At 47.6% G+C, this 24,332-nt stretch overlaps 1 protein-coding gene across 1 annotated transcript in view; it reads right to left on the bottom strand.

The window, feature by feature from the left end:
* The window catches only part of Drc1 (dynein regulatory complex subunit 1), a 35,498-nt gene extending 16,240 nt beyond the window's left edge, over nt 1–19,258 (bottom strand). Inside the window, exons 1-6 of the mRNA XM_051172013.1 lie at nt 19,094–19,258; nt 9,870–9,957; nt 8,879–8,991; nt 5,267–5,450; nt 3,695–3,832; nt 919–1,005 (exon numbers count right to left, since the gene is read on the bottom strand). Of these exons, the coding sequence (XP_051027970.1) occupies nt 919–1,005; nt 3,695–3,832; nt 5,267–5,450; nt 8,879–8,991; nt 9,870–9,957; nt 19,094–19,251 (768 nt within the window). The 5' untranslated portion in view covers nt 19,252–19,258. The remainder of the gene's footprint in view (nt 1–918; nt 1,006–3,694; nt 3,833–5,266; nt 5,451–8,878; nt 8,992–9,869; nt 9,958–19,093) is intronic.
* Between the last annotated feature and the right edge of the window lie 5,074 nt (nt 19,259–24,332).

Here is a 24,332-nt window from a genome sequence, read left to right as displayed (position 1 = left end):
ACCTCTGAGCCATCTCTCCAGCTCACCCAGGCTATGTTTTTTTTAATGTATCCTAAAACTAGATTTTACATGCCTGCAACCCCAGTAATCAAGAGGCAGAAGCATGTTCACATGTTCAAAACCAGCCTGTTCTACATAAAGAGTTGCAGGCAAGCCAGGACTATATAGTGAGATCATCTCAAACAACAAAAACAATAATAACAACATCAACAACAACAGCAATTAAGTCAAATGTGTCTTAAAAGCTCCCTGAGCTGGTGAGGTAGCTCAGCTGGAAGAGTGCTTGTTTAGTGTGTACAGGGGAAACCCTTGGTTGGACCCCTAGTACTTCATAAACCGGATGAAATGTTGCACAGCTATGACGCCAGCACTCAGGGGAGGCAGGCAGAAGGACCAAAAAGATCAAAGTCATCCTTGAACATATGGAAAGTTTGTGGCTATCCTTAGCTACATGAGAGCCTCTCTCAAAACAAGAAAGAAGGCCGGGCGGTGGTGGCGCATGCCTTTAATCCCAGCACTTGGGAGGCAGAGACAGGTGGAGCTCTGTGAGTTCAAGGCTAGTCTGGTCTACAAAGAGAGTTCCAGGATAGGCAAGGCTACACAGAGAAACCCTGTCTCAAAACAAACAAACAAACAAACAAAACAAAACAAAAAAAGAAAACACCAAACTGCTTTCTTGGGCCACAAATACTATGGCTGGAGTGGAGTCAGCAAGTTGCAAAATTGGCATCTATCCATCAGACACAGTTAGCCTTCAACGCCGCACTGCCTAATGACAAAGTTCAGAAAGGAACAGGAGCCACACAAGTCCTACTCAGGGCACTTGAGGCTTAAGGCTCAGCCATATCCAACGCTGCCCACAGGCTGTCCACGGGTCGCCCTGGATACCCTACCCCCAAGCCTCATCCACCCCGTTACCTCCTTGGCATTGTGAGCCTGCAGCGCTCGCTCCCATTTCTTCTTATTACTGGACAGCAACTCTTGTCTTTCTAACTCGAAGGCTTTCTGCAACCAAGACAGGAAAAGGCCTCGTGTCTGCTTCCATTGTGGAGAGGGGGGTTCCACCAGTACCAAAGAACATCGAGGTAACACAAGTGCCTAGTGGCACAGACAAAGTCGCATTGATGAATGAAGTCACATACAGACATAAACTTGCCAAATTCCATGGGGACGAATGGCTGCCGAAAGAGTTGCACGGAAGTTAGCGAATTCATACATCTCATGAATTCTGAGAGAAAGCTTGCCCGATGTCCCGTAGCTTAGTCCAGTGGTTCCCAACCTTCCTAATACCGTGACCCTTTAATATAGTTCCTCATGCTGTGGTGAGCAGCCATAAAAGTATTTCATTGCTACTTCACAACTGATTTTACTACTGCTATGAATGTAATGTAAATATCTAATATGCAGGTATCTGATATTTGACTCCTGTGAAAGGGTCGTGACCTACAAGTTGAGAATCACTGGCTTAGTCTGTCAGAGGCCCAGTACTGGAGACAGAAAAGCATGCAGGTTGGCAGCCACAGGGCACACGTTGACGCACCTCAACCTTGACTAGCACTGCAATGGCAGGCCACGTGAGACAAAGACAACATGCTGATTGGGAAGGCCTGACATTGCAGAAGCGAAGTGAGTGACAATCAGAGATGGCCCAGCCCTCTTGTCTCTCTTCCAGTTTTGGGAGACCTGAAGCCCAATCTTAATCTTGGAAGTGCCATTCAGATTGAAGGTACTGATCCCTGACTCTTACTTGTCACTTCCTGTCTCTATCCCCTCATGTTCCAGCAAATAAACAGCGCCATTCGACCACGGTTCTGGAGCATTCTCTTCCCTCACGTATTCCCTGTGGTTCATCTCTCCCATCAACCTGGTTGGACTGAGAGGCTCCTAGGAGACTGCTTTGGGCACACCTCTTGGACAGTCTGAGACTAAGGAAAAGAGCCGTCCTGAGTGTGGGTGACACAGTAGATTAGGACACTGAGTAAGCATTGAAGAATCTCCGTTAGGAGATGGCTTCTAATGTGGCAAGCGAGCCACTGGCCAAAGAAATGGCCTGTCCTCCCTGCAGACAGGGTGCTGTCCAAAAATGGGCAAACATGGAGATGGAGAAGTCGACTCCCAAGCTCTAACCAAGACAGGGTGAGCAAGTCCTTCATAGTTCCTGCCTCACAAATATGTCTGCCAGATATGCTGGGCCAGAAGATGATGTTCCAACATTACAGAGAGAGGTGAGGTAGCTGTGCAGACAGCGAACTGTCTCTGTCATTTCTATAATTTTGGAATCTGCTTTCCTGCACTTCCTGATAATTCAGATAATATTATTTCCTTCTTGGGTCTCTGATGGGGTTGAAAACTAAACAGTTTAGTCTCATAATTAGGCTTAAGTTTTTCAGGATTTAGAAAATGTTTAGGTAAAAATAAAAATTTTAGGTTTGTTAAATACAAGCTATGATAGAAAATAATTTGGGTGCAAAACTCTAAACTCAGCAAGATAGCACAGACAGTGGAGTACTTTCTCCTAAGCTGCCAAATACAAATGGTCTGGACAGTATGAATGTAATTATTACCTGATAGTTTTCATAATTATTTCATATTTGTTCTTACTGTATGTAGTTTATTATTATAAGAAAAAGCCTTTTTATTTAGACAGAAAAAAATGGGGACATGTTGGGGGTTGGTCTGGTGCTGCTAATGTATTTCATTGTTAATTACTGACCCCCCAAGATCTGCTTAGACCCCAGACAAGCATTCTCATGTACACTGACTGATGGTGTGTAATTTCACTCCCCAATTATCCCTGATTGGTTAATAACATTGCTGACAGTCTGGGCTGGGCAGAAGAGAGGTGGGTGGGGCTTAGGTTCCCAGGTTTGGGTCTGGAAGAGACCAGGATGTGAGAGAGAGGAGAGAAAAAGCAGAAGATGTGGCAGGAGGAGAGGAAGCTGGAGAGAAAGAAATTTCCATGGGGCAGACCGGACCTTGAGCACGGGGCCATGAGGACAGACTGATGGAGCAGAGCCAGCCCAGACAGGACGGCTTCTGCTGAGTAACTTGGGATGTGTAGCTGGGAGATAGCGAGATAGCTTGGAGGGTAGATATCTGCCCAGCTCTATGCTTTAAGCTTATAAAATAAATTGTGGTCTCTCTGTGTCAGTTATTTGGGAACTAGCCAGGGTAGAGAAGCCTCCGAGAGCCTAATACCCTCTGTCGACAACAGATCTGGGTAGGAGAAGGCAGGAGAAGACCATCCGTTAGCCTAGGCACACTCCTCTCTGCTGTCCACCCTCACAACATGAACTGCTTGGCCCCACGCCCTCTCCATCATGACAGACTTTGAACCCACCAGCCAAAGGGGGTCCTTTCCTCTTAAAGCCATCTTGTTCAGGTATTTGCCACAGGGACAGAAAACTGACTGCACACACTCCGCCCTGTCTGCTCTGCCACATTCTGACCCTAGGAATTCATATGTCTGGTTCTGGCTGTGTCCCGTGAGAGTACAGACTCCGGTGGTAGCTCTGTTTTGTCTCTCTCTCCTGTCCCTGCACCAGTGCCCAGCATACAGTAGACACCTGACTATTGTTGGATAAATGAATGGATGAGCAAACAAGCCCTAAAATCAGAGACAGAAATCCGAGGATGGAGGCAGCGGGGGCCCCACGTTGGACTGTCAGGACAGGCGCCTCCACAAGCCCCTCACCTCGATGTGAAGGAGCTCCTGGCAGAAGTTCTTCATCACGTTCTTCACTTGCTCCTCCATCCTCTCCAGAAGCAGGCTGATGTCGTCGGACTGTTTCTTCAGGTCCTTCACATACTGGTCATCCTTTATTTTTAACTCCTTGAGTGGTGAACGGGTGGAGTCAGTCAGAAAGAGACAGAAGCAAGAGGCCCCAAGCACACCTAACTGACCACCACTCATTCGAATCTGGAAACACCAGGAGCTAAGGCAGCATAAGGGCAAGGGCCTGGAGACAGGAAGAGTGTGGACGAGAGTCAGCCTTGGGTACCAAGTGAGTCTGAGGCTACCCGAGGTGTCAGAGTGAGCTCAAGGCCAGCCTGACCTATATAGCAGGACTTGGTTTGAAAGAAATCAATCAATCAATCAATCAATCAATCAATCAATCCAGGTGTGGTGGTGTACAGCTTTAAATCCCAGCACTTAGGAGACAGAGGCAGGCAGTACCTGGCAGAGCCTTGAGCATGTTAGGCGAGAGCTCTGCCACTGAGCTGCATCCCTAACCTCAACCCAATAGTTCTCAACAAGTCCACACTACGGTGAAAGCCCTTTCAGTGTTATTGATGGCAGAGATGCGGCTGCTCAGTTGGTAAAGTGCTCACTTAGCACACAGCTGGCCCTAGATTTGGTGCCCAGCACCACACAAACCAAATACGCTGATGTACACCAGCAAGCCCAGTACTTAGGAGGTGGAAGCAAGAAGCTTAGAGTCCAAAGTCATTCGGAATTACACATTGAGTTCAAAGCCAATGTGGACTGTGTAAGACTGACCCCAGAATCTGAAAATAAAAGAGAGAAAGGAAGACAGATAGACAGACAGACAGACAGACAGAAAGCAAGAAAGCATTAGTGAAATAGCTGGACATTTCACACATAAAATATGAAATAGTGCTTTCCCCTTTGTCATAAAAATAAAATTAACTCAAATGAAATAAAAAACTTAAAGGCAAAGCCTAAAACAGCAAGCACCTGGGAGAAAACAGGAATAGCCTTGGAACAGTAGATTTGCCGTGAGAACAAAATAAAAAACAGACAAACGGGACTGTGCCAGACTCAAAACCTTCTGAGAGTTTATAGAAGCAACTGACAGAGCAAAGGGCGACACACAGAATGAGTCACAGAACTGGGACCATGTACGTGAGAGAGCTGGCACGCAGGATAAGTAAGGAGCTTCAGTCAACATAAAAAAACAATCAAGGGGAGGCAGAGGCAGGTGAATCTCTGAGTCCGGGGCCAGCCTGGTCTATAGCGTGACTCCATGACAGCCAGGGCTACACAGAGAAACCTTGTCTCCAAAAACCAAAACAAACCAAACAAACAAACAAAACCAATTAAGTAGATTTCTTTTTTTTCTTTTTCTTTTTTCTTTTCAACGTCATCTCATTGTTGCAGCCTTGAGTTTAGTGTCCTCCTGCCTGCACCACCTGCTTGAATTATGTCACATGCTAGCTGATAAAGTGAGGCAGGAAAGCCAAGGACTGCTGGGCCACATCCCCTCAGGCCGGATGTAGGCCAGCCCCTTGCTGCAGCCCTTGCCTGCTGTAGTTCACTGATGAGCTTGTTCTTGTCTTCTATGAGGCCAGCACAGTGCAGCTGCTGGGAGTTGAGCATCTCCCACAGTTCCTGGGGAATCCGCTTCTGCCTGCCCTCCTCCCACCTCGCCGTGATTTCGTCAAACTTGTCCTGGCTGGTCTTAACTTCATTCTCCAACTTCTCCAGTCTGCGAATAGAGAAACATGTTAGGTGGTCTAGGTCCTGCCTTCCAGGAGCAGCTTCTCCTGAGCACCTCCTGATACAGGCTCCAGGGGCCAGGCTCTTCCCTCAGACGCCCAAAGCAAAACCAAACTCTGGGGAAACTCCTTCCAGCTTAACTTTGTATTTCATGTTATTTATTTATTTAGTGTGTCTGTGTGTGTGTGTGTGTGTGTGTGTGTGTGTGTGTGTGTGTGTGTGTGTGTGTATACGTACAAATACGTGTGCAGGCACACATGTACCACAGCCTGTGTGTGGAGAACAGAGGGTTGACTTGAAGAAGTCAGTTCTCTGCTTCCACCACGTGGGTCCCCGGCTGAACTCAGTTCGTCAGCCTCATGGCAAGCACCTTGACCCACTGAGCTGCCCATTTCCACAACCTTTCTTTTAGGTTTGTTTTTTTTTTGGGGGGGGGGAGGCGGGGTTCGACAGGGTTTCTCTGTCTAACAGCTCTGGCTGTCCTGGACTGTCTTTGTAGACCAGGCTGGCCTCAAACTCACAGTGATCCATCTGCTTCTGCCTCCCAAGTGCCGGGATTAAAGGCACACACCACCACGCTTGGCTCTCTCTCTTAATGCTGGTGCTCAGATCTACATTGAAAGTGGCCAACTGACTGCTCTTCCAGAGGTCCTGAGTTCAACCCCCAGCAACCGTGGCTCACAACCATCTATAATGAGATCTGATGCCCTCTTCTGGCCTGCAGGTGTACATGCAGGCAAAGCACTGTATACGTAATATACATATATATGTTTTTAAAGTGGCCAATATTGTTTGTCAGCTTGGCGGGGTTTAGAATCATCATAGGAACAAAGCTTTGGGCGTATCTGTGAGGTCGTGTCAAGATTAAGTCAACTGAGGTGGGAAAACCAGCTCTAAATTCCAGCAGCACCTATGCACCAGCTGAAGTCTGAGGCGAGTACAAGGGCAGGGCAGAGCTAAGCGCCTGCACTCACCTCCAGCTCTTGGACTCAGATGCAGTGTGTGCGGTTGCCTCAAGCTGCTGATGGGGCTTCTGTGTCACCATATAACTGCAAACTGTGAGCCGAAACAAACCCTCCCTTCTCCAAACTGATCTTGTTGGGTGTTTTGTCAAAGCATCAAGACAAATGACTCATGCAAAACCTCTTCTTCATAAATTCCAATCTTGATTTAAAAAAAGAAACAAACAAAAAAACAGCGGGGCTGTGGTGGCACATGCCTTTAATCCCAGCATTTGGGAGGCAGAAGAAGCAGGTGGATTGCTGTGAGTTCGAGGCCAGCTTGGTCTACAAAGTGAGTCCAGGACAGTCAAGGATACAGAGAGAAACCCTGTCTCGAAAAACCATAAAATAAATAAGTAAAAATAAAGACAAATGAACAAATAAAACCAAGTGGACGTTAAAACGCATCCATGCACACACATCAGGCCAGCTGGACTGGTGAGGTGGTGATGCGCTGCAGTTATTCCAAACAGCTTAGGGTCACATCCTGACCTTACTGCGCGTGGACTCAAGACAAGCCATAGCCCCTGCTAGCTTCTCTTCCTCCCTCTGTACAGTGGGGAGGACAAGACTTTGGCCTTGGTGGCCTTTGTACACCTATTGTTAGGACTCATAAAACGGCACGGTGTTTTCAGGGGCGGGGCACGGTACTTGGCAGCCACATCACAAGTGGTACCTAGCGTATTTTTCTTGACATTCTCAGCTTTAGTCTAGGCCGGCCTGGAACTCAATAGGTACCCCTGCGAGGCTTCAACATTGAGGTCACTCGCTTACCTCAACTTTCCAGGTACTGAGATGAACAGCAGCATGAGCTACCACACTCAACCCTTAAATTCTTATATTACGTTTTTTTATCAACGGCATAGCCTCAGCAGTCTGGTCCCTCATCCTCGACTAGACTAGTGGGTTGTACAAGACCGGAAGGAAATCCCATCATCATCAGTAACAGAAAAATCAGGAGTGCCTTTTAGAGATGCCAAAGAGGCCCTGTGGAAGGGACACACTGAGCATGCGGTAAAGAAGAAGGCGTAAGTTCTAAGACAATAGCTCTACTGAAAATGGCGGCCAGGAACACACCAGGGAATGCCTATAACTCTACATGACTGTCACCAAACGAGAGCACAAACTGTTGTTGTTGTTGGGGGGGGGCGTTGTTTTTGGCTTTTTGTGTTGTTGTTGTTCTTGTTGTTGTTGAGACAGGGTTTCTCTGTGTAGCCCTGGCTGTCCTGGATCCCACTCTGTAGACCGGGCTGGCCTTGAACTCACAGTGATCTGCCTGCCTCCGCCTCCTGAGCGCTGGGACTAAAGGCGTGCGCCCCACCGACTGGACTCCTTTAATGACAGGAGCCCTTCATAGATATGCTATGATCATTTCCCGTATCCCCGCTGTCCTGTCTAGGGTACACAGTACCAATTACAATTTTTCTTTTCTAAAATATGCTGCTACCTATGTGCCTAGCACTGAGATGTCGGTGGGCCCACTCATTTAATTGATTTAAATATAGAGCTTATTGGGTTTTTGTTTTGTTTTTGACCTTCCTCCTCCCCTCCAAATCTTCACCGTCATGCTGCCTTGAAACAACACCTCTAAATCCCAGCCACAGCAACGTCATCTTGGAGCATGACTTCAGGCAGCGGTCCTGTGTGCCAGACAAAACGAGCCACACTGTTTCCCAAGACCAGATAAGCCCAGATAAAAGGAAGAAAGCCCAGTGTTTTCTTCACAAAGTGTCACTTTGCCATGAAGCGTGGTTCTATCTTTGCCTCATCTGAGTCTGCAGTCGCCTCTGCAGGTGAACACTAGGGGGCGCTCCAAGGCCAGGTTTCCATCAGTCTCGGGGCAGCTTTAGAGCCATAGAAAAGTTTGTTGACAGAGGTGGTGGGTATTGACTTTCAGAGGTGTGCCCCCCACCCCTACCCCACCCCACCTTCACTCTCACCTCCACCCCACCCTACCCCGTTATCATCTGCTTTGTCAGCAACTCCGACTCAACAAGCTTCATTTGCAAGAGTCAGTCTTGGGGCCCTCAGCACCCTGTGAGCCACACCTGCCACCCCAAGCACATTTTGAGATTGCATGTCTGCCTTCAAGGCCTACTCAACAGCCTAAAGCCCGTTTGGCTTTCCAGACCGACCCAAAAAGCCTACTGAGTTTCCTCCGACCTCTGCAGAGAAACCCAAAAGTCTCCTCGTGTGACTTCCTACAACCCTGTACATTTACCTCAATTTTAGAACAAACCATGTTTGAGTGTTTTGTGTTGCCCGAGGGCAAGAGGCACAATGTACTCCATTCATACCCACACATCTTGGGGCACTTGAGGAAGTGAGGGGGAAGGCAGGGAGGTGGAGGATTCCCGAGGGCTCAGAGAACATCGACCCGAACATCGGCACTGGGCAAGCGCAGTCAATGCCTCACCTCTGCCGCTTTGTCTCCTCTTCTTCAACCCTCCTATGGCTCTCTCTCATGTCTGTAGCCACCTGGATATTTGTCACCAACTCAGTACCACAGAGCAGGAGTTTAGTCAATTTCTGGAAAACAAAGAGATGAGAATTTGTAGAGCTAGACTATTCTGGAAAGAATTTAGAGGGCTGGTGAGACGACCTTCACTGGCTAAGGGTACTTGCTACGGAGCCTAAAGGCTTGAGTTCAAGCCCCAGAAACTGCACTGCCACAAACCGTCATTTGACTGCGACATGCACCGTGCATGCACATCCTGGGGCACATAAAATAAATTAAATGTATTTATTTAAAATATATATAAGACTCGGCATGTTGGTTTATAACTTTAATCTTAGAACTCAGGAGGCAGAAGCAGGTGGCTCTCTGATTTTTAAGGCCAGCCTGGTCTACACAGTGTTTTGGTTTGGTTTGGTTTTTTTTCAGACAAGGTTTCTTTGTGTATCCCTGCCTGGCCAGAACTCTCTCTGTAGACCAGGCTGGACTCGATTTCGCTGAGATCTGCCTCCCTGGTGCTGGGATTGAAGGTGTGTGCCACCACCGTGCAGCCTTACACAGTGAATTCTAAGCCAGCTTGCTCTGGGATTCCTGTCTCTGCCATTCTGCCCACTTATCATTTACACGGGTTTGGGGGATCTGAACTCTAGGACCCTAACCTCAGAGCCGCGCCCGCCCACCCCTTTAGCCCCAGTTTCTCATAGGCTCATACCGTATCCTAGCCCCGTCTTAAAGGCACAGCAATCCTCCTGCCTCAGTCTCCTGGGTGCTAGCACTTATGCACCATCTCTGCAGACAGGAACCTACCATCTGAAAGCTCACTCCTAGGGAACCCCCAAATGATACAGACTCCAGTTCAGCCCCATCTGGAGACAGCAACACAGAAGCTGTGGCTCCTTCCTGCCTGCCTATGAGGACCACACGGAGAGACCCCGCTGCCGCCAGCTCATACCAATCTGCTCTCTTCTTTCTGCTTGTAGCTCTTGCTTTGCTCTTCCTCGCTCTCCTTCTTCCCATCTAAATACTCTCCCAGGGCTTCCCTGTGACAGAAAGAAATCAAAATGGACAATGCAGTTATGAGTGTTGATGCTCTGTGTTTAAACTCACGCCTACCGTCTCAGCTCTCAGGAGGCAGAGGCAGGCGGATCTCTGTGAGTTCGAGGCCAGCCTGGTCTACAAGAGCTAGTTCTAGGACAGCCAGGCCTATTACACAGAGAAACCCTGTCTCAAAAAATAAAAATAAATAATTAAAAATAATACTTTTTTCTTGCCTTTACCGTCACTCTTCGGCCAGTTGGCCTTTCCAATGGGTGGCTGGGCCTGGGCATTTGGGGCCCCTCAGCACGGAACCCTAGAAACCCCCGACCTGCATCATGTCTTAGGGTTTCTACTGCTGTGATGAAACACTATGACCAAAAAGCAGACTGTTCCTCATTAAAGGAAGTCAGGACAGGAACTCAAGCAGGGTTGGAACCCGGAGGCAGGGCTGATGCGGAGGGCATGGAGGGGTGCTGCTTACCGGCTTGCTCAGCCTGCTTTTTGTTTCTTTGGTTGGTTGTTTGGGTTTTGTTTTTGTTTTTGTTTTTCAAGACAGCGTTTCTCTGTGTAACAACCATGGCTGTACTGGACTTGCTTTGTAGACCAGGCTAGATTTGAACTCACATCAATCCACCTGCTCTGCCTCCTTGAGTTCTGAGATTACAAGCATGTACCACCATGCCTGACTTCAGCCTGCTTTGTTATACAGCGCAGGATCCCCAGTCCAGGACTGCCCCACCCACAACGGGCTGGGCCCTCCCCATCAATCACTAATTATAAAAATGTCTTACAGGTTTACCTGCAGCCCAATCTTAAAGAGGCATTTTTTTAATTGAGACTCCCTCCTCTCAGATGACTTCAGCTTGCATCATGTTGACATAAAACTATGTAGCACACGCCACTATTCTCCCATCAGATTTGAAAAGATTTTAAATGTACAAATTATCAGGCACTATTTACACAATGTGTATCAATCTGAATAAAAGACAATTCGGTGAAACGGTTCCAAACTTGAAATGTGTTTAGTCTCCTATCAGCTCTCATCTTTATGAATTTTCTTTTCTTTATTTTTTAACGATTATTTATTTATTATTTGTCTAGAATTCTGCCTGCATGTATACCAGCAAGCCAGAAGAGGGCACCAGATCTCATTATAGATAGTTGTGAGCCACCATGTGGTTATTGGGAATTGAACTCAGGACTTCTGGAAGAACAAACAGCGCTCTTAACTGCTGAGCCATCTCTCCTGCCGATCTTTATGAATTTTAAGTTTCACAAGCACACAGACACAGAAGCACAAAGTGACTGTTGCTCCTACACCAGTGTGAGCGACCATGAGACATTCTCGGGCATATTAGCAGTTGACTCGGTTTTTAAGATTTCTATTTTTAAATTATCCCTATGTGTGTGTTGGGGGAGGGGAGGTGTGTGCACTTGTAGGAAAAGGTGTAAGTGCAGGTGCCCATAGAGTCCAGAAGAGGGCGCTGAATCCCTGGAGCTGAGTTAGAAGCAGGCTTAAAAAATGACTCCCAGTGTGGATGCTGGGAACAGAGCGCTTGCATTCTTAGGCACTGAGCCATCTCTCCAGCCCCAGCAGCTGACTTAAGTAACTTACACAACGGCAGTATAATGAATGAGCTGCTTAGGAGCCCAGAAAAGGCTGAATGTAATCTCAAGCAATACAGAAAGCTGAGCATGGCGGCTCAGGCATGTAATTCCAGCATGTCTACAGACCAGGGCAGGAGGATGGTGAGTTTAAGGCCAGCCAGCCTGAGCTACATAATGAGGTCCTATATCAAAGGGAAGAAAGATTTCAAAATGCTAATTGAGGCAGGCACTGTGACCTACACCTATAATCTCTGCTGTCTGGGAAGAGACACGGGGGAGGGACATCGGGGAAGAAGGAAGAGGGCAGGGCAGGGCTTTTGGGTATGTTGTCAGCAGAGACAGCGTCCTCTTTGCAGGTCTTAGTCTCTCGATAACTGTTCTGAAAAGCTGAACTCCGGTTAGCCCACACCTGTAATCCCAGTATTTGGAAGGCGGAGGCAGAGGATCAGGTGTTTAAGGCCAACCTGTGCTACAAGTGAGTTTGAGGCCAGCCTGGGGTGTTGAGAGTGTGTCTAAAACAAAACAAAACAGAAAGCACAACAAAACAGCAAATTCTGAAAGGATGTGTTGAGACAGGCTTAGAAAGACAGGAGACTTTATGGGCCTGAGAGGGAAAAGGAGCCCACTTGCAGAAAGGTTGAAACAAAGAACAGCCTTCCCACCTACACTACCCGCTCACCCTGCCGATCACCCCTCCCCACACACACACAATGAGCCGCATTTGCTTAAGGCCTTTCTTTTTTGCCAGATACAAACCTACAGTTTCCTGGGAACCACACCCGAAACCCGGCTACCACTACCATAAAAAGACCAATCCTAAACCCTGGGTCCAACTCTAGCGGCTCCTAGTCTTACATTGGGTTACAACCCACCCAAGGCACCTCACAAGCTACTCTATAGTCTCACTTGTCAAAAAGACAGAGACAGGATGGGGGGTGGGGGATGGGGGATAGGGGGTGGGTTCTAGCAACCCGAGGTTTAATTTTCAAGCCACCAAAATAGCATAGATTCCACTGCTTAAAGGGTTTTTTGTTTGTTTGTTTGTTTTCGAAACAGGGTTTCTCTGTGTAGTCTTAGCTGTTCTGGACTCGCTTTGTAGAGCAGGCTGGCCTCGAACCTGTCTCTGCCTCCCGAGTGTTGGATGAAAGGCATTCGCTGCCACCGCCACGCCCAGCTCCCACTGCTTAATGGCAATTCTCCTTTGAAATGCCCACACTCAGCTCTCATGTGACTTTTACTGTCTGTCTGTCTGTCTGTCTGTCTGTCTCTCTCTCTCTCTCTCTTAACCCTTGTGAGTAAAATGTACACTAAAATCTTTTTTAAAGTGCTATTGCCTTTGGTTCTGGGTTAGCGCGTCTGTGTGTGGGTATGTGCATATGAACTCAGGGTGTCCATGGAGGGAAGAGCTGTCTAAACTCAACACTATAGTCAGAGCTGGTCGGTAACCACCCAAAGGTGCTGAGAATTGAATTCTGGTCCAACATCAAGGGCAATATGAGCGTTTAACCATTGGATCGGCTCTCCAGCCCTTTAAAAAAAAAACCTTTTAAAATAATATCTCTTTTCTAAAAATTACATCGTAGGGCTAGAGAGGTGGCTCAGCAGTCAAGAGCACTGTTTCTCTTCCAGAGAACCTGGGTTAGATTCCCAGCATGCACTTGGCCGCTCACAACCACCTCATCCAATCCAGTTCCAGGGGATTCAACGGGGTCATCTGGCCGCCAAGAGCACCAGGTGTGCATGAGGTGTATGCACAGACACAAAGACAAAACATTCATATACATAAGACAAAATAAATATTTTTTAAAAATCAAATTACTTTTGATTCATCCATTGACAGGAAGACACACTACAGTGTGCATGTGGAGTCACAGCTTGCAGGAGTCAGTTCTGTTCTTCGGTTCTGCCCTGTGGGGCCTGGGACTGAACTCAGGTCCTCAGGCTTGATTGAAAGTGCCTTTACCCATGGGCCCTCTCACTAGCCCTAAGATCTTTTGAAAAAAAAAAAAAAAACAAAAAACCAGTTCCAATTCATACAAGCTCCTTGTGTAATTCTGCCCTGCCTCTGGTTTCCCCTGAGTCGGAGTCCCTGAAGGAAAAAAAGGAAACTCTGTTCTAGGCCGCCTCTGAGCAAGCGTGGAGCTGTGCCCACACTCCTACAACTGCTGGCAGTGTGAGCAGCACACGAAAGGAATGACTTAGGAAAAGGGGGCTCAGGGCTGTAGAGATGGCTCAGTGGTTAAGAGTACTGCTTACTCTTCCAAACGCCCTGAGTTCAATTCCCAGCAATCACATGGTGGCTCACAACCACCTGTAATGTGATCTGATGCCCTCTTCTGGCCTACAGGCGTACATGCAGACAGAACATTAAAAAAAGAAAGAAAAGGAGGCTCAGTATGTACGTATGTATGTGTGTATGTATGTATGTGTGTGTGTGTATGTATGTATGTATGTGTATGTGTGTATGTGTGTATGTATGTATATGTGTGTGTATGTGTGTATGTATGTATGTGTGTGTATGTGTGTGTATGTATGTATGTATGTGTATGTGTGTATGTATATGTGTGTATGTATGTATGTGTGTGTATGTATGTATGTGTGTATGTATGTGTGTGTATGTATATGTGTATGTATGTATGTGTGTATGTATATATGTATGTGTATGTATGTATGCGTGTGTATGTATGTATGTGTGTATGTATGTATGTGTGTGTATGTGTGTGTGTATGTACGTATGTATGTGTGTGTACGTATGTGTGTGTATGTGTGTATGTATGTATGTATGTGTGTACATATGTATGTGTGTATGTGTGTGTATGTATGTATGTGTGTATGTGTGTATGTATATGTGTATGTATGTATGTATGTATGTGTATATGTGTGTCTGTGTGTGTGTGGTGGTCTGTTGTCTGTGTGTGTGGTGTCGTCTGTATGTCTGTGGTGTCTGTCTGTCTGTATGTGCGCTGTCTGTGTGTCTGTGTCTGTGGTGTGTCTGTCTGTGTGTGTGTGTATGTCGTCTGTTGGGTGGTGTGTCTGTCTGTGTTGTGTCTGTATGTGTGTGTCTGTGTGGTGTGGTGTGTCTGTGTGTGTGTGTCTGTCTGTGTGTGTCTGTCTGTGGTCTGTGTGTGTGTGTCTGTCTGTCTGTCGTGTGTGTGCTGTATGTCTGTATGTGTTGATGTCTGTCTTTCCCGCCTTTATCTCAAATGGCATCGCCCCGGCCACAGGGGCCTGTAGAGATGGCTCAGCACTTAAGGGCCAGGACTCCAGGTTTCTGTCCACTTGTACAATGTCCTGATCTAGACCTTCAAAAGTCACTGGAACCTGCAGTGACCTTGGCTTCTGGGAACAGGATTCATGGATAAGTGTCCTTATAACAAGGAGTCAAAGCCAAGCCAGGCAACAGTGAAGAGGACCATTACAAACGCAGACTTCACCTCAGAGCAGGAGTCATTGCCTGGGAAGCAGAAGGTTTCCCTCAAGCCATGTGGACTTCTTCCAACTAAATAACAGTGCGGACACTTCTGGGGACAGGAGGCATAGGCCCTGTGCCCTTAGGCAACTGGAGCCTTTAGCTATCCGAAATCTCTGCTTCTTCATTAGTGGATGGAAGGTCCATCCTGTGTCTGCCCATCATCAGGGAAGGACCCAAAAGGTCCTAGATAATGCTAGGATGTCTCCAAGGACAAACTGGCCGCTGAGCGGTATGACACATGGAGAGAGTCTTTTAAACCAGGAAGAGGAGATTCTTGTTAAGCTATCCTCGTTGTTAACAGGTCGGATCTTGGGATGCTGAGGCAGGAGGACTACTGTGAGTTCCAGGCCAGTCCAGGGTACAGAGATCCTGGTGTCAACAATGACAGAAACAAACAGCTTTGCCTGAGCATTTGCTCTCAGTCTGGCTTTTACTTATGCAAACATGTGGTGGCCTCCAATGGGGTTTACAGCCTTCAGAACCAGAACTGAGATAATAAACTTGGGGTCACTGGATTTCCCAGTGCTGTCATATTGTTTAAACTCTCCTTTTTCTCTGTCTCACACCATTAATTGCCCTCTTTCATCGGCATAGTGAGATTGGCGGCCAGAGCCTTAGCATGTTGACCTCACCGGGGTCAGGTCTGCGCCTGAAAGCTTCAGGAACAATAATTCGTATTTTAATTAGAAAGTAAGCCAGACAGAAGACCACACGTTCAAGGGCAGTGTGTGCCAGCAAGTGCCTACGTCCTCAGCTACATGGTGAAGGGAGGGAGGGAAGGAGAGAGAGAAAGGTCTGGAATTCTCCAAGGAGGCCACAGCAATGAGCTTGCCACCCCCACTTCTGAGAGGCCCCCCTTACTCCCGAGTGCCTAAGGGCTCCTGAGCTGCTCTACAAAGGAAGCTGCCGGGATTCCAGCATTCCTTAGGAAACAAGGGGCCCCTTCACTGGCCGCAGCTCCACCCACTGTGTTCAAAGTCCACCGGCCACCACCCGTTTTGGAGATAAGAGAGCAGACAGCCTCACTGGGCTCCCAATCTCAGCCAACCCCGTCTCAGCAGTGTCAATCCACTGAGCTGAACTCACCCGTTGCTCTTCTGGAAAGAACACTCACTGTTCCTTTCTCCTAGGACACTGCCAGGCTAACGTCACTGTATTCCCATCCCCACCTCAAACTTCCCACGTTGGCCATCAATCAATTTATTAATAACCAACTCTATCTAAATACTCCCAGGTATCCCCTGAACAAAGATCAGGGGTTCAGAGAGGAAAGTGGCTGTGGTGTCCAGATCTGCTACAAACTCTCACCAGCTTTCTATTTCAAGCCCTCTACTGCTTTAATTCATCCCTCTTATTTTTTTTACATTTTTATTAATTTATTCATATTACATCTCGATTGTTAGCCCTTCCCCTGTTTCCTCCCATTCTTCCCTCCCTCCCACTTCCCCCCTTCTCCCCTCCCCTATGTCTGTGATTGAGGGAGCCCTCCTCCCCCTATATATGCTCTTAGAATATCAAGTGCCTCTTCTTCTTTTTTTTTTTTTTCCCCACCACCCAGGCACTGTGCTAGGCAATATGATGGCCTCTGACCACATGTGACTGATAGGCCCCCCCCCCCCGAAATAAGGTGAGACCAAACTAAAATGTGCTGTGAGTTTAAAACACACCCACCAGGGCTGGAGAGATGGCTTGGTGGCTAAGAACACTTGGTTTTGCAAGAGGGGCCTGGGTTCTGATCTCCTTGGGTACGAGACGTGCACTTTGGGAATGCACATGCATTCATTCAGGCAAAGCCATCATGTACATAAAATAAAGTAAGTAAGTCTGAAAACAAAACAAAACCCACCTACTACCAACCAGCTGGGAAAATAGAAAACGCAAAGACCTGAGTCCGAACCTCCAGCCTCTAGTACCCTCATAGAAGCTGGAGGTGGTCACCTTCTGTTGTCCTGCTTTAGTGTTGCTGCTTTCCTTGTGACAGGGTGTGTGTGCCCTTGTAGCTCAGGATGGCCCAGAACTCTTGTCCCATCTGCCCCAGCTTCCTAAGTCTTGGTGCTCCTGACATGTGCAACACCTGGCTCATTTCCTCCAATCTAGAAGCCTGTAGGGCACTCCTCTCTGCTCTTGGTATTCTGGGATGGATCCTTCCTTCTTCCCTCTCTTCCTTCCTTCCTTCCTTCCTTCCTTCCCCCTTCTTCTTTGTTTCTTTTCCTTTCTCTGCTCTCCCTTCCTTGCTTTTGTGCTGGGACTCGGCACATGACAGATCACTGAGCTGCCCCCCATTTGCCCCTTTACCTGGAATAGGCCTATTTCCTCCATTGTACTGAACAGGTTTTTCATTATTATTTTATTTCACATAAAAGGCTGTTTTGCCTGCATGCATGTCTGTGTACGATGTGCCTGCTTCATGCTCACAGAAGCTAGAAGAGGGCACTGGCTCCACTGGAACTGGAGGTAGTTGGGAACTGCCCTGGGGCATTAAAAACCAAACCTAAAAGAACAGCCAGCCCTTGCTGTCCTTGTCCATAGATCATAATTACAGTGCCACTTATTCCCTTTGTTCACTTTGTCCTCTCTCCCTCATTGGACCAAACATAAACTTCCGGAGGGAAGCTTCGTCTTACACTTCACTGAATCCCCCAGTGTCACCGTCAAGGGCCGCAGTGACAGTCAAGAGCACGAACCACAGACAGCTTTGGAGACGGCTAAATGTGGCATCATTTGGAGCCAGACAGAAGGCTAGACAAGAGTCCAGTTCATCCATTACCCAAAGAAAACAGCAGCAGACAGAGCGAGGATGCTCCTGCCTTGCCCAGTCCCTGACGCAGTTCTCCTCTCAGAACCTATTAACTATATAAAGAGGTGGCAGGGTTCCCAGGAGGAATAAGCCAGAACACAAAGGCAAACGCATACTGTAATGACGCTCCCAGCCCTTCCCCACGAGGACTGATGGGCATCAGGGAACGGTTAGTGAGGACGGAGGATACCTGGATAACTAAAACAAGATCTGAGTTACCACTGATACCTAGAGATGCAAACCACCACCACCACCACCACCACCACCACCATCATCATCATCATCATCATCATGCTCTTGCCCAGCTGGGATGAGGGCGCATGGGCTCTCAACTTACGCTTCTGCTGGACCCGAAGGCTTGGCCAACGGTCACTGTTCCGCTCGTCAAAAGTAAAAATGGGAATGAACTACTTGGAAGTTGAAGAACTGCCGTTAAGTCTGGTGACCAGTGGGTAAGAGCTCTCACAGGGAAGGAGCCAAATGGATGTCCCTTCCACTGTGCCTAAGCTATTAAGGAGGCCAGAGCCTAGTGGGCATGGTGGGGATGTGGGCGTGGTTGGCCCCTATCACACCACCTCTTCACTCACAGGTCTGGAGATTGCAATACTTGTCTGGATTCTAGAAAATGATTATCAATTTCTGCAAGCGCGAACAAGCAGCTGTCCCAGTCTTTGCTACCATAGATGGACATGGCCTAGGGCCCAGTGACTGTGGCCATTAATTGAAACGAAAGTTTTATTTTGTTTTATTTTGAGAAGACAAGGCCTTGCTATGTAGACCAGGCTAGCATGGACCTTGAAGGGCTCTGCCCGCCTCTGCCTTTTGAGTACTGGGATTAAAGGAATAGGCCACTACACTCAGCTTTATTTTATTTTTTAATTTTAAAAAGATCAAAGTGTTTCCCTCTGTGTGGAACAATCGCATGTGCTCATAGGCTGTGGTAATTGTCCTGGTCTTTGTTATAAGGTATTCTCAGTTGACTGGGGAAATTTGAATTTTTCACAGGACACTGCCCATTCCACCAGGTCAGCAAACTAGCCTCTGGATTAAATCTAGCCTACAAACTCTTATTTTTAAATAGTGGGACACTATGTAGCCCTAGCTGTCTCAAAACTCACTGCTTGAATGTTCTGGAAGAAAAGCTTTCCTGCTCACACTCAGAGGACACCCACCCCTCACCGCAGGGCTCCCTCCCACCCAGCCCGCTCCGCACTTAGGACACTCTGGACTTCCCACGGCACCACCCCGCCACCCAGCTTACCTCCTTCGGGCTTCCTGGCGAGCAGCGATGCGCAGTCGCCGGGCCTGGATGCGCTCCTGCGGGTTATCGGAATGCACCGAGGGCCCGAGAAGCGTGGTGCCTAAGTGATCCTCTCCATTGCCCTGATCTAGGACCCCAAGGGTTCCTGCCGGATTCATGGCGACGACCTCCTGCCCACTCGCCTCTCTGCCTGGACCGGCAACCTGGTTGCTAGGAACAAGCCGTTGCCAAGGGAAAGCAGTCACCTGACCTATATAGCTGGAGCAGTTGTCGCGCGGGGCGGGCGCTCAGGCCCAGCTTTTCTGACTCGCGCCAAAATGTGTGTATTTGTGTCCCAGCTGTGGGCTTTATTCGAAGTTAGTTTGGAAGGGCTGTCCTGACCCCAGGAAGGCAGCTGGGACAAGCCGCACCCCGGACAAGCCGCACCCCATCTTTTTCTAACTCAAGGGCCAATTCCTGGTCCATTTACCAAATGAATATTCCTAAAATCTATGTTCCTCCAAATTACTGAGTACCTGCTACATGAGAAGCACAGTGGCCTCCTTTCCTCAAGCAGAGCTTAGAGTGGGAGGCCACCTTAGTCCACTGCGCTGTGTGACCTCATCATCTTCTGCAGGCACTACTTACCGAAAAAGAGAAGGGGGAAGGAGAATGTTTTGAGGGAGGAGACTCAGGGACACCACCACTCTCTCAAAGCAGCAGTCTGCAGAAAACATTATTCCTTAGGCACCATGTGTCCCCTTGTCAACAAAAATAATGTTCCTGGGCCAGAGAGATGGCTCAGCAGGAAATGTCCCTTGCTGAGAGTGACCGACCACCTGAGGCCAAGCCTTCAGACCCACATTATGGAAAAAGAGCCAGTTCTGACAAGTTGTCCTCTGACCTTCACACGCAGCATACATGTAAAAAAAATTTTTTTTTACTGTTCTCCTTAAGAATTAAAAACCATGTGCATGGGCTTGTGATATAGCTCAGTGGTAAAGGGTTTGCCCACACCCACAAGAGGGTAGGTAGATGGGAGTAGCTCGGACAGGACACCATACAAAAACAAATACCATGCCTATCGTCCCAGCATGCAGGAGTATGTTCCAGATCATCCTGAGCTACAGGATGAGAGAGACCCTGTCAATTAATTAATTAATTAATTAATTAAAATTTAAAAATGTAAAGCCTTACACCAAAAAATATAATAAAATAAAATCCTTATACCTAGACATGGTGGTTCACAATCAGTCCTCTGGGAGGCTGAGGCAGGAGGACTGTAAAAAGTTCCAAGTCAGTCTGGGCTACACTGCATGACACAATCCCCAAAGCTAACCACCCAAGAGTATTTCATTTTTGTGGCATTGGAGGCTGCACCTAGGGTCTCACAAATGCCAGACGAGGGAGGGCTCTGCCCTTAAAGCCTTTTCAGCTAAACTGTACGACTATCATTTTGATTGCCCCTCACACACAGACAGCTGAACAAAGGGCAGTGTGTTGTTAGAATACAGTCTAGTCCTGGACCTGCCCTGCTACCTTGGAAAATCACAATTCCTTCAGGGGTACTTCCTCAGCTGCCAAGAAGATAATCAATGTCTTGTCTACTTGACTCAAAAGTCAGGCCAAGAAGATAAGCCTTTTGTGAACAAGTCCTGCCAAGAGGCAAGTGGAGCCATTTTTTTTTTTCTATTAATGCATTTTAAGTATCTGTTTTTCGAGCCTGCAGCTGCTTCTCTGATGTAGAGCCTTCCACTAAACTTCCCTAAGGGCCTAGACTCTGTTAGGTTCTGGTTCGTGTTTCTCACATCCATGAGGCAATGTGTGTGCTTGTACATGTATTTGGCTAGCTCCGGCTATGACAAGGACACCATGAGATAGTCAGCGGGACAAGAGACAAGCCAAAGAACAAAGGTACCATAAAACTCTAAGAACTTGGAGTATGAAAGATAGTCAGAATTTCAAAAGTATCCTTGGCAATATAGTGAGTTGGAGTCAAGCCTGGGGAGGCTGTGTGTTAAAAACAAAACAAAACAAAACAAAACAAAAACAAAAAAACTGTGGTGGGGCATGCCTTTAATTCCAGCACTCAGGAAGCAGAGACAGGGAGGATCTCTGTGAGTTCAAGGCCAGCCTGGTCAACAGAGAGTTCTAGGACAGCCAAGGCTACATAGTGTATGTATGTGGGGTGAACAGAAAGAAAGAAAGAAAAAAAACCATGATCAGTAAGAAAATTAGGTAATCAATGGCCCAAAGCCATACCAGGTATCTACCAGCCTTGCTTCTTGTGTGGGAAGACACTGACTCCCATTTTGTGTGGCTTGTCCACATGTGGGACAGCTGTTTTAAAGGAAAGTTGGAGGTACACTTTAGTGATACTGCATTTGTCTAGTATGTGTGAGCCTCTGGACTTGCCCCCCCCCCCCCCCGCCTCCCCGCTCAGCATCTCAAACAAACGAAAAACAAAAAAGTAACACAATGCAGCAAGAGAGATAGCTCAGCTATGAAGAGCATGTGTTACTCTTCCAGAAGACCTGAGTTCACTTCCCAGTTGTCACATTGAGTGGCTCACAACTGCCTGAAACTCCAGCCCCACAGGACCTGACACTTCTCCCACCTACCTCTGTGTGTATATGTGTGTGTGTGTGTCTGTCTGTCTGTCTGTCTCCCTCTCTCTCTGTGTGTATGTATGTGTGTGTCTGTCTGTCTCTCTGTCTCTGTCTGTCTGACTCTCTCTCTCTCATACACACACACACACACACACACACACACACACACACACACACACATCTACCCTACACTGGACATAAATCACTTTTGTTTAATACAAAATAAAACTGGAGTTCAGCCAGGCACTGTGACACACAACTTTAATCCCAGCACTCAGGGAAGCAGAGGCAGGTGGATCTCCTTGAGTTTGAGCAGCCTGGTCTACAAGAAAAGAGTCCAGGACAGCCAAGGCTACACAGAGAAACCCTGTGTTGGGGGGAAAAAACCTGAGGGGGGTCATATATGCCTCTAATTTCAGCTCTCAGGAAGCTAAGGTAGGACTAGTTTCAAGGCCTGCTTGGGTGACGTGGTGAAACTAAGATAAAACTGTCAGCTTACTCGTGTTTTTTGTTTTCAGGTAAGATCCTGCAGAGACTGAAGGCAGGCAAGGCTGTGTCTCTCACAGCGGAGCAGGAAGGGATAAAGAGGTCTTTGTCCTGCTGCCTGACCAGCATCCAGCTTCTCAAGTTGTAGATTCCGGAAGGTGGGCCTGTTCTGCGAAATGCTTTGTAACAATAAACTCAGAGGAAACTTCTACAGTTTACCAGGGATCTGTGACTGTCCCATGGGGCACTGTGCTCACGGCCTGGATAGCACATCTATTAGTTAGTCATCCACAAAGGGGAGGAACGGATGACTGGGATGCCACTCGGCAGAGGTTAGTGTGGGGGTGACTTGCTCCAACAGATTGACAGTTTGGAGATTAATTCAGGAAAAACCTAGATGCCCAAATGGTCATCCCCTCTATCAACAAAGTCCATAGCAACCAGGAGAAAGGGCTTAGACTCCAGTCGTCACAGGCTGAATGTGAGACAGTGGGAACCACGTTGGTGGTCCTGCCATCCCCATCACCGCCAGGGATACAGTCCAGTCCTTAGGTTCTTCGCTCTCAGCTCAGAACAGAATCTCTGTAAAGGGCACTGTCCCTGCGTGGGCCTCCACAGCTCATTCTTCAAGGACAACACGTCAGTGAGCATCTTGAACCCCACCGTGGTGCAGAGACCTGCCTCTAAGGGCCACGTACCTTAAGGGTCCAGTGCCTTAACCTGGGTGGGAGGCTGGCTGTGCAGTGCATACCTGGTTAAAGCAAGTGTCTCAATGCCCTACACCCACAGCTGCAGTCCCCACCACACAGAGAGAAGACGTTTTGTCTGTTGATACAGGCAGAATCTCACAGTGCAGCTCTGGCTAGGCGGGCGCTCACTTCCGTATGTTCACACTAAATTACCTGGGCCTGGAGCTTGGAGATGTAAGAAAACCATCACCCCCTTTGGAAACTTCTTGCCTTATTTGTATACCCCAACTTGTGTAAATTTTACCAATTATATTCCCAGAAGGAAATCTTTATCCAATTTTAATGTTTTGAAGAACTTTAGTATCGCCTTTAAAGGAAGGAAGCAAGATGGCTCAGGGGACACCAAGCCTGACCACTTGAGGTCCATGCATGGGTCTCCCTCCCTGGCCCCAATAGTGAGCAAGAAATGAATTCCAGATTGCCCTCCTGCACCCACACGTGGGCAATAGCATACCCTAACATCTAAACTAAATGTTGGGAGGTACCAACTGCACATCAGGTGGTAGAGCGCTTGTCTACAATATACAGAATCCTGGCCTCAAGCCCCAGCACAGAACTAAGTTCAAAGTCATCTTTAGCTACACAGTATTTGAGGCCAGCCTGGGCTACATGAGACCCTGTCTTTAAAAAGATTGTGAGATGATTAGAAAAATTATGTTCATGTTAATTTCCACTGTCCTTGGGGACTCAAGTGCTGCTGTCACTTGTCTGGCACTGAAGCCATACCCAGGATGACCTTGAAAGCAGGCTGGTCTTTTTATACTCCGAACAAGCAAACCCCAGAAAAAGAGCAATAACTCCCTTCCTTAGGGCTAGCAGGGTAGTTCAGTTGGATCCCCACAATATAAACCAGGCCTGATAGCACACACACCTGCAATCCCAGTAACAGCAGGTCAAGAGGAGGAGATCAGAAGCTGGTGGCGCACGCCTTTAATCCCAGCACTCGGGAGGCAGAGGTAGGCGGATTGCTGTGAGTTTGAGGCCAGCCTGGTCTACAAACTGAGTCCAGAACAGCCAAGACTACACAGAGAAACCCTGTCTTGAAAAAACAAACAAAAAACAAAACAAAACAAAACAAAACAAAGATCATCTTGGGGCCAATGGGGGATAAGTAAGACTCTTTTTTTTGTTTGTTTGTTTTGTTTTTTGTTTTTGTTTTTCAAGACAGGGTCTCTCTGTGTTAGCCTTGGCTGTCCTGGACTTGCTTAGTAGACCAGACTGGCCTCAAACTCACTGCAATCTGCCTGCCTAGTGCTGGGATTAAAGGCGTGCACCACACCGGGCTAAATAAGACTCTTAAAAAAAAAAAAAAAAAAAAAAAAAAGCAAGTTTTCACTTCATGCCTTCGCCTTTTAACTTTTGTGCCAGAACCAAAAAGAAGCCTGTGGTTAGTTGCACAGGCAGAGTCCTGCCAAG

The sequence above is a fragment of the Acomys russatus genome, chromosome 1 (assembly GCF_903995435.1).
Source record: "Acomys russatus chromosome 1, mAcoRus1.1, whole genome shotgun sequence".
Classification (NCBI taxonomy): Eukaryota; Metazoa; Chordata; class Mammalia; order Rodentia; family Muridae; genus Acomys; species Acomys russatus.
The sequence above is the reverse complement of the archived record's forward strand: the minus strand, read 5'-3'. Positions and strand labels throughout refer to the sequence as shown.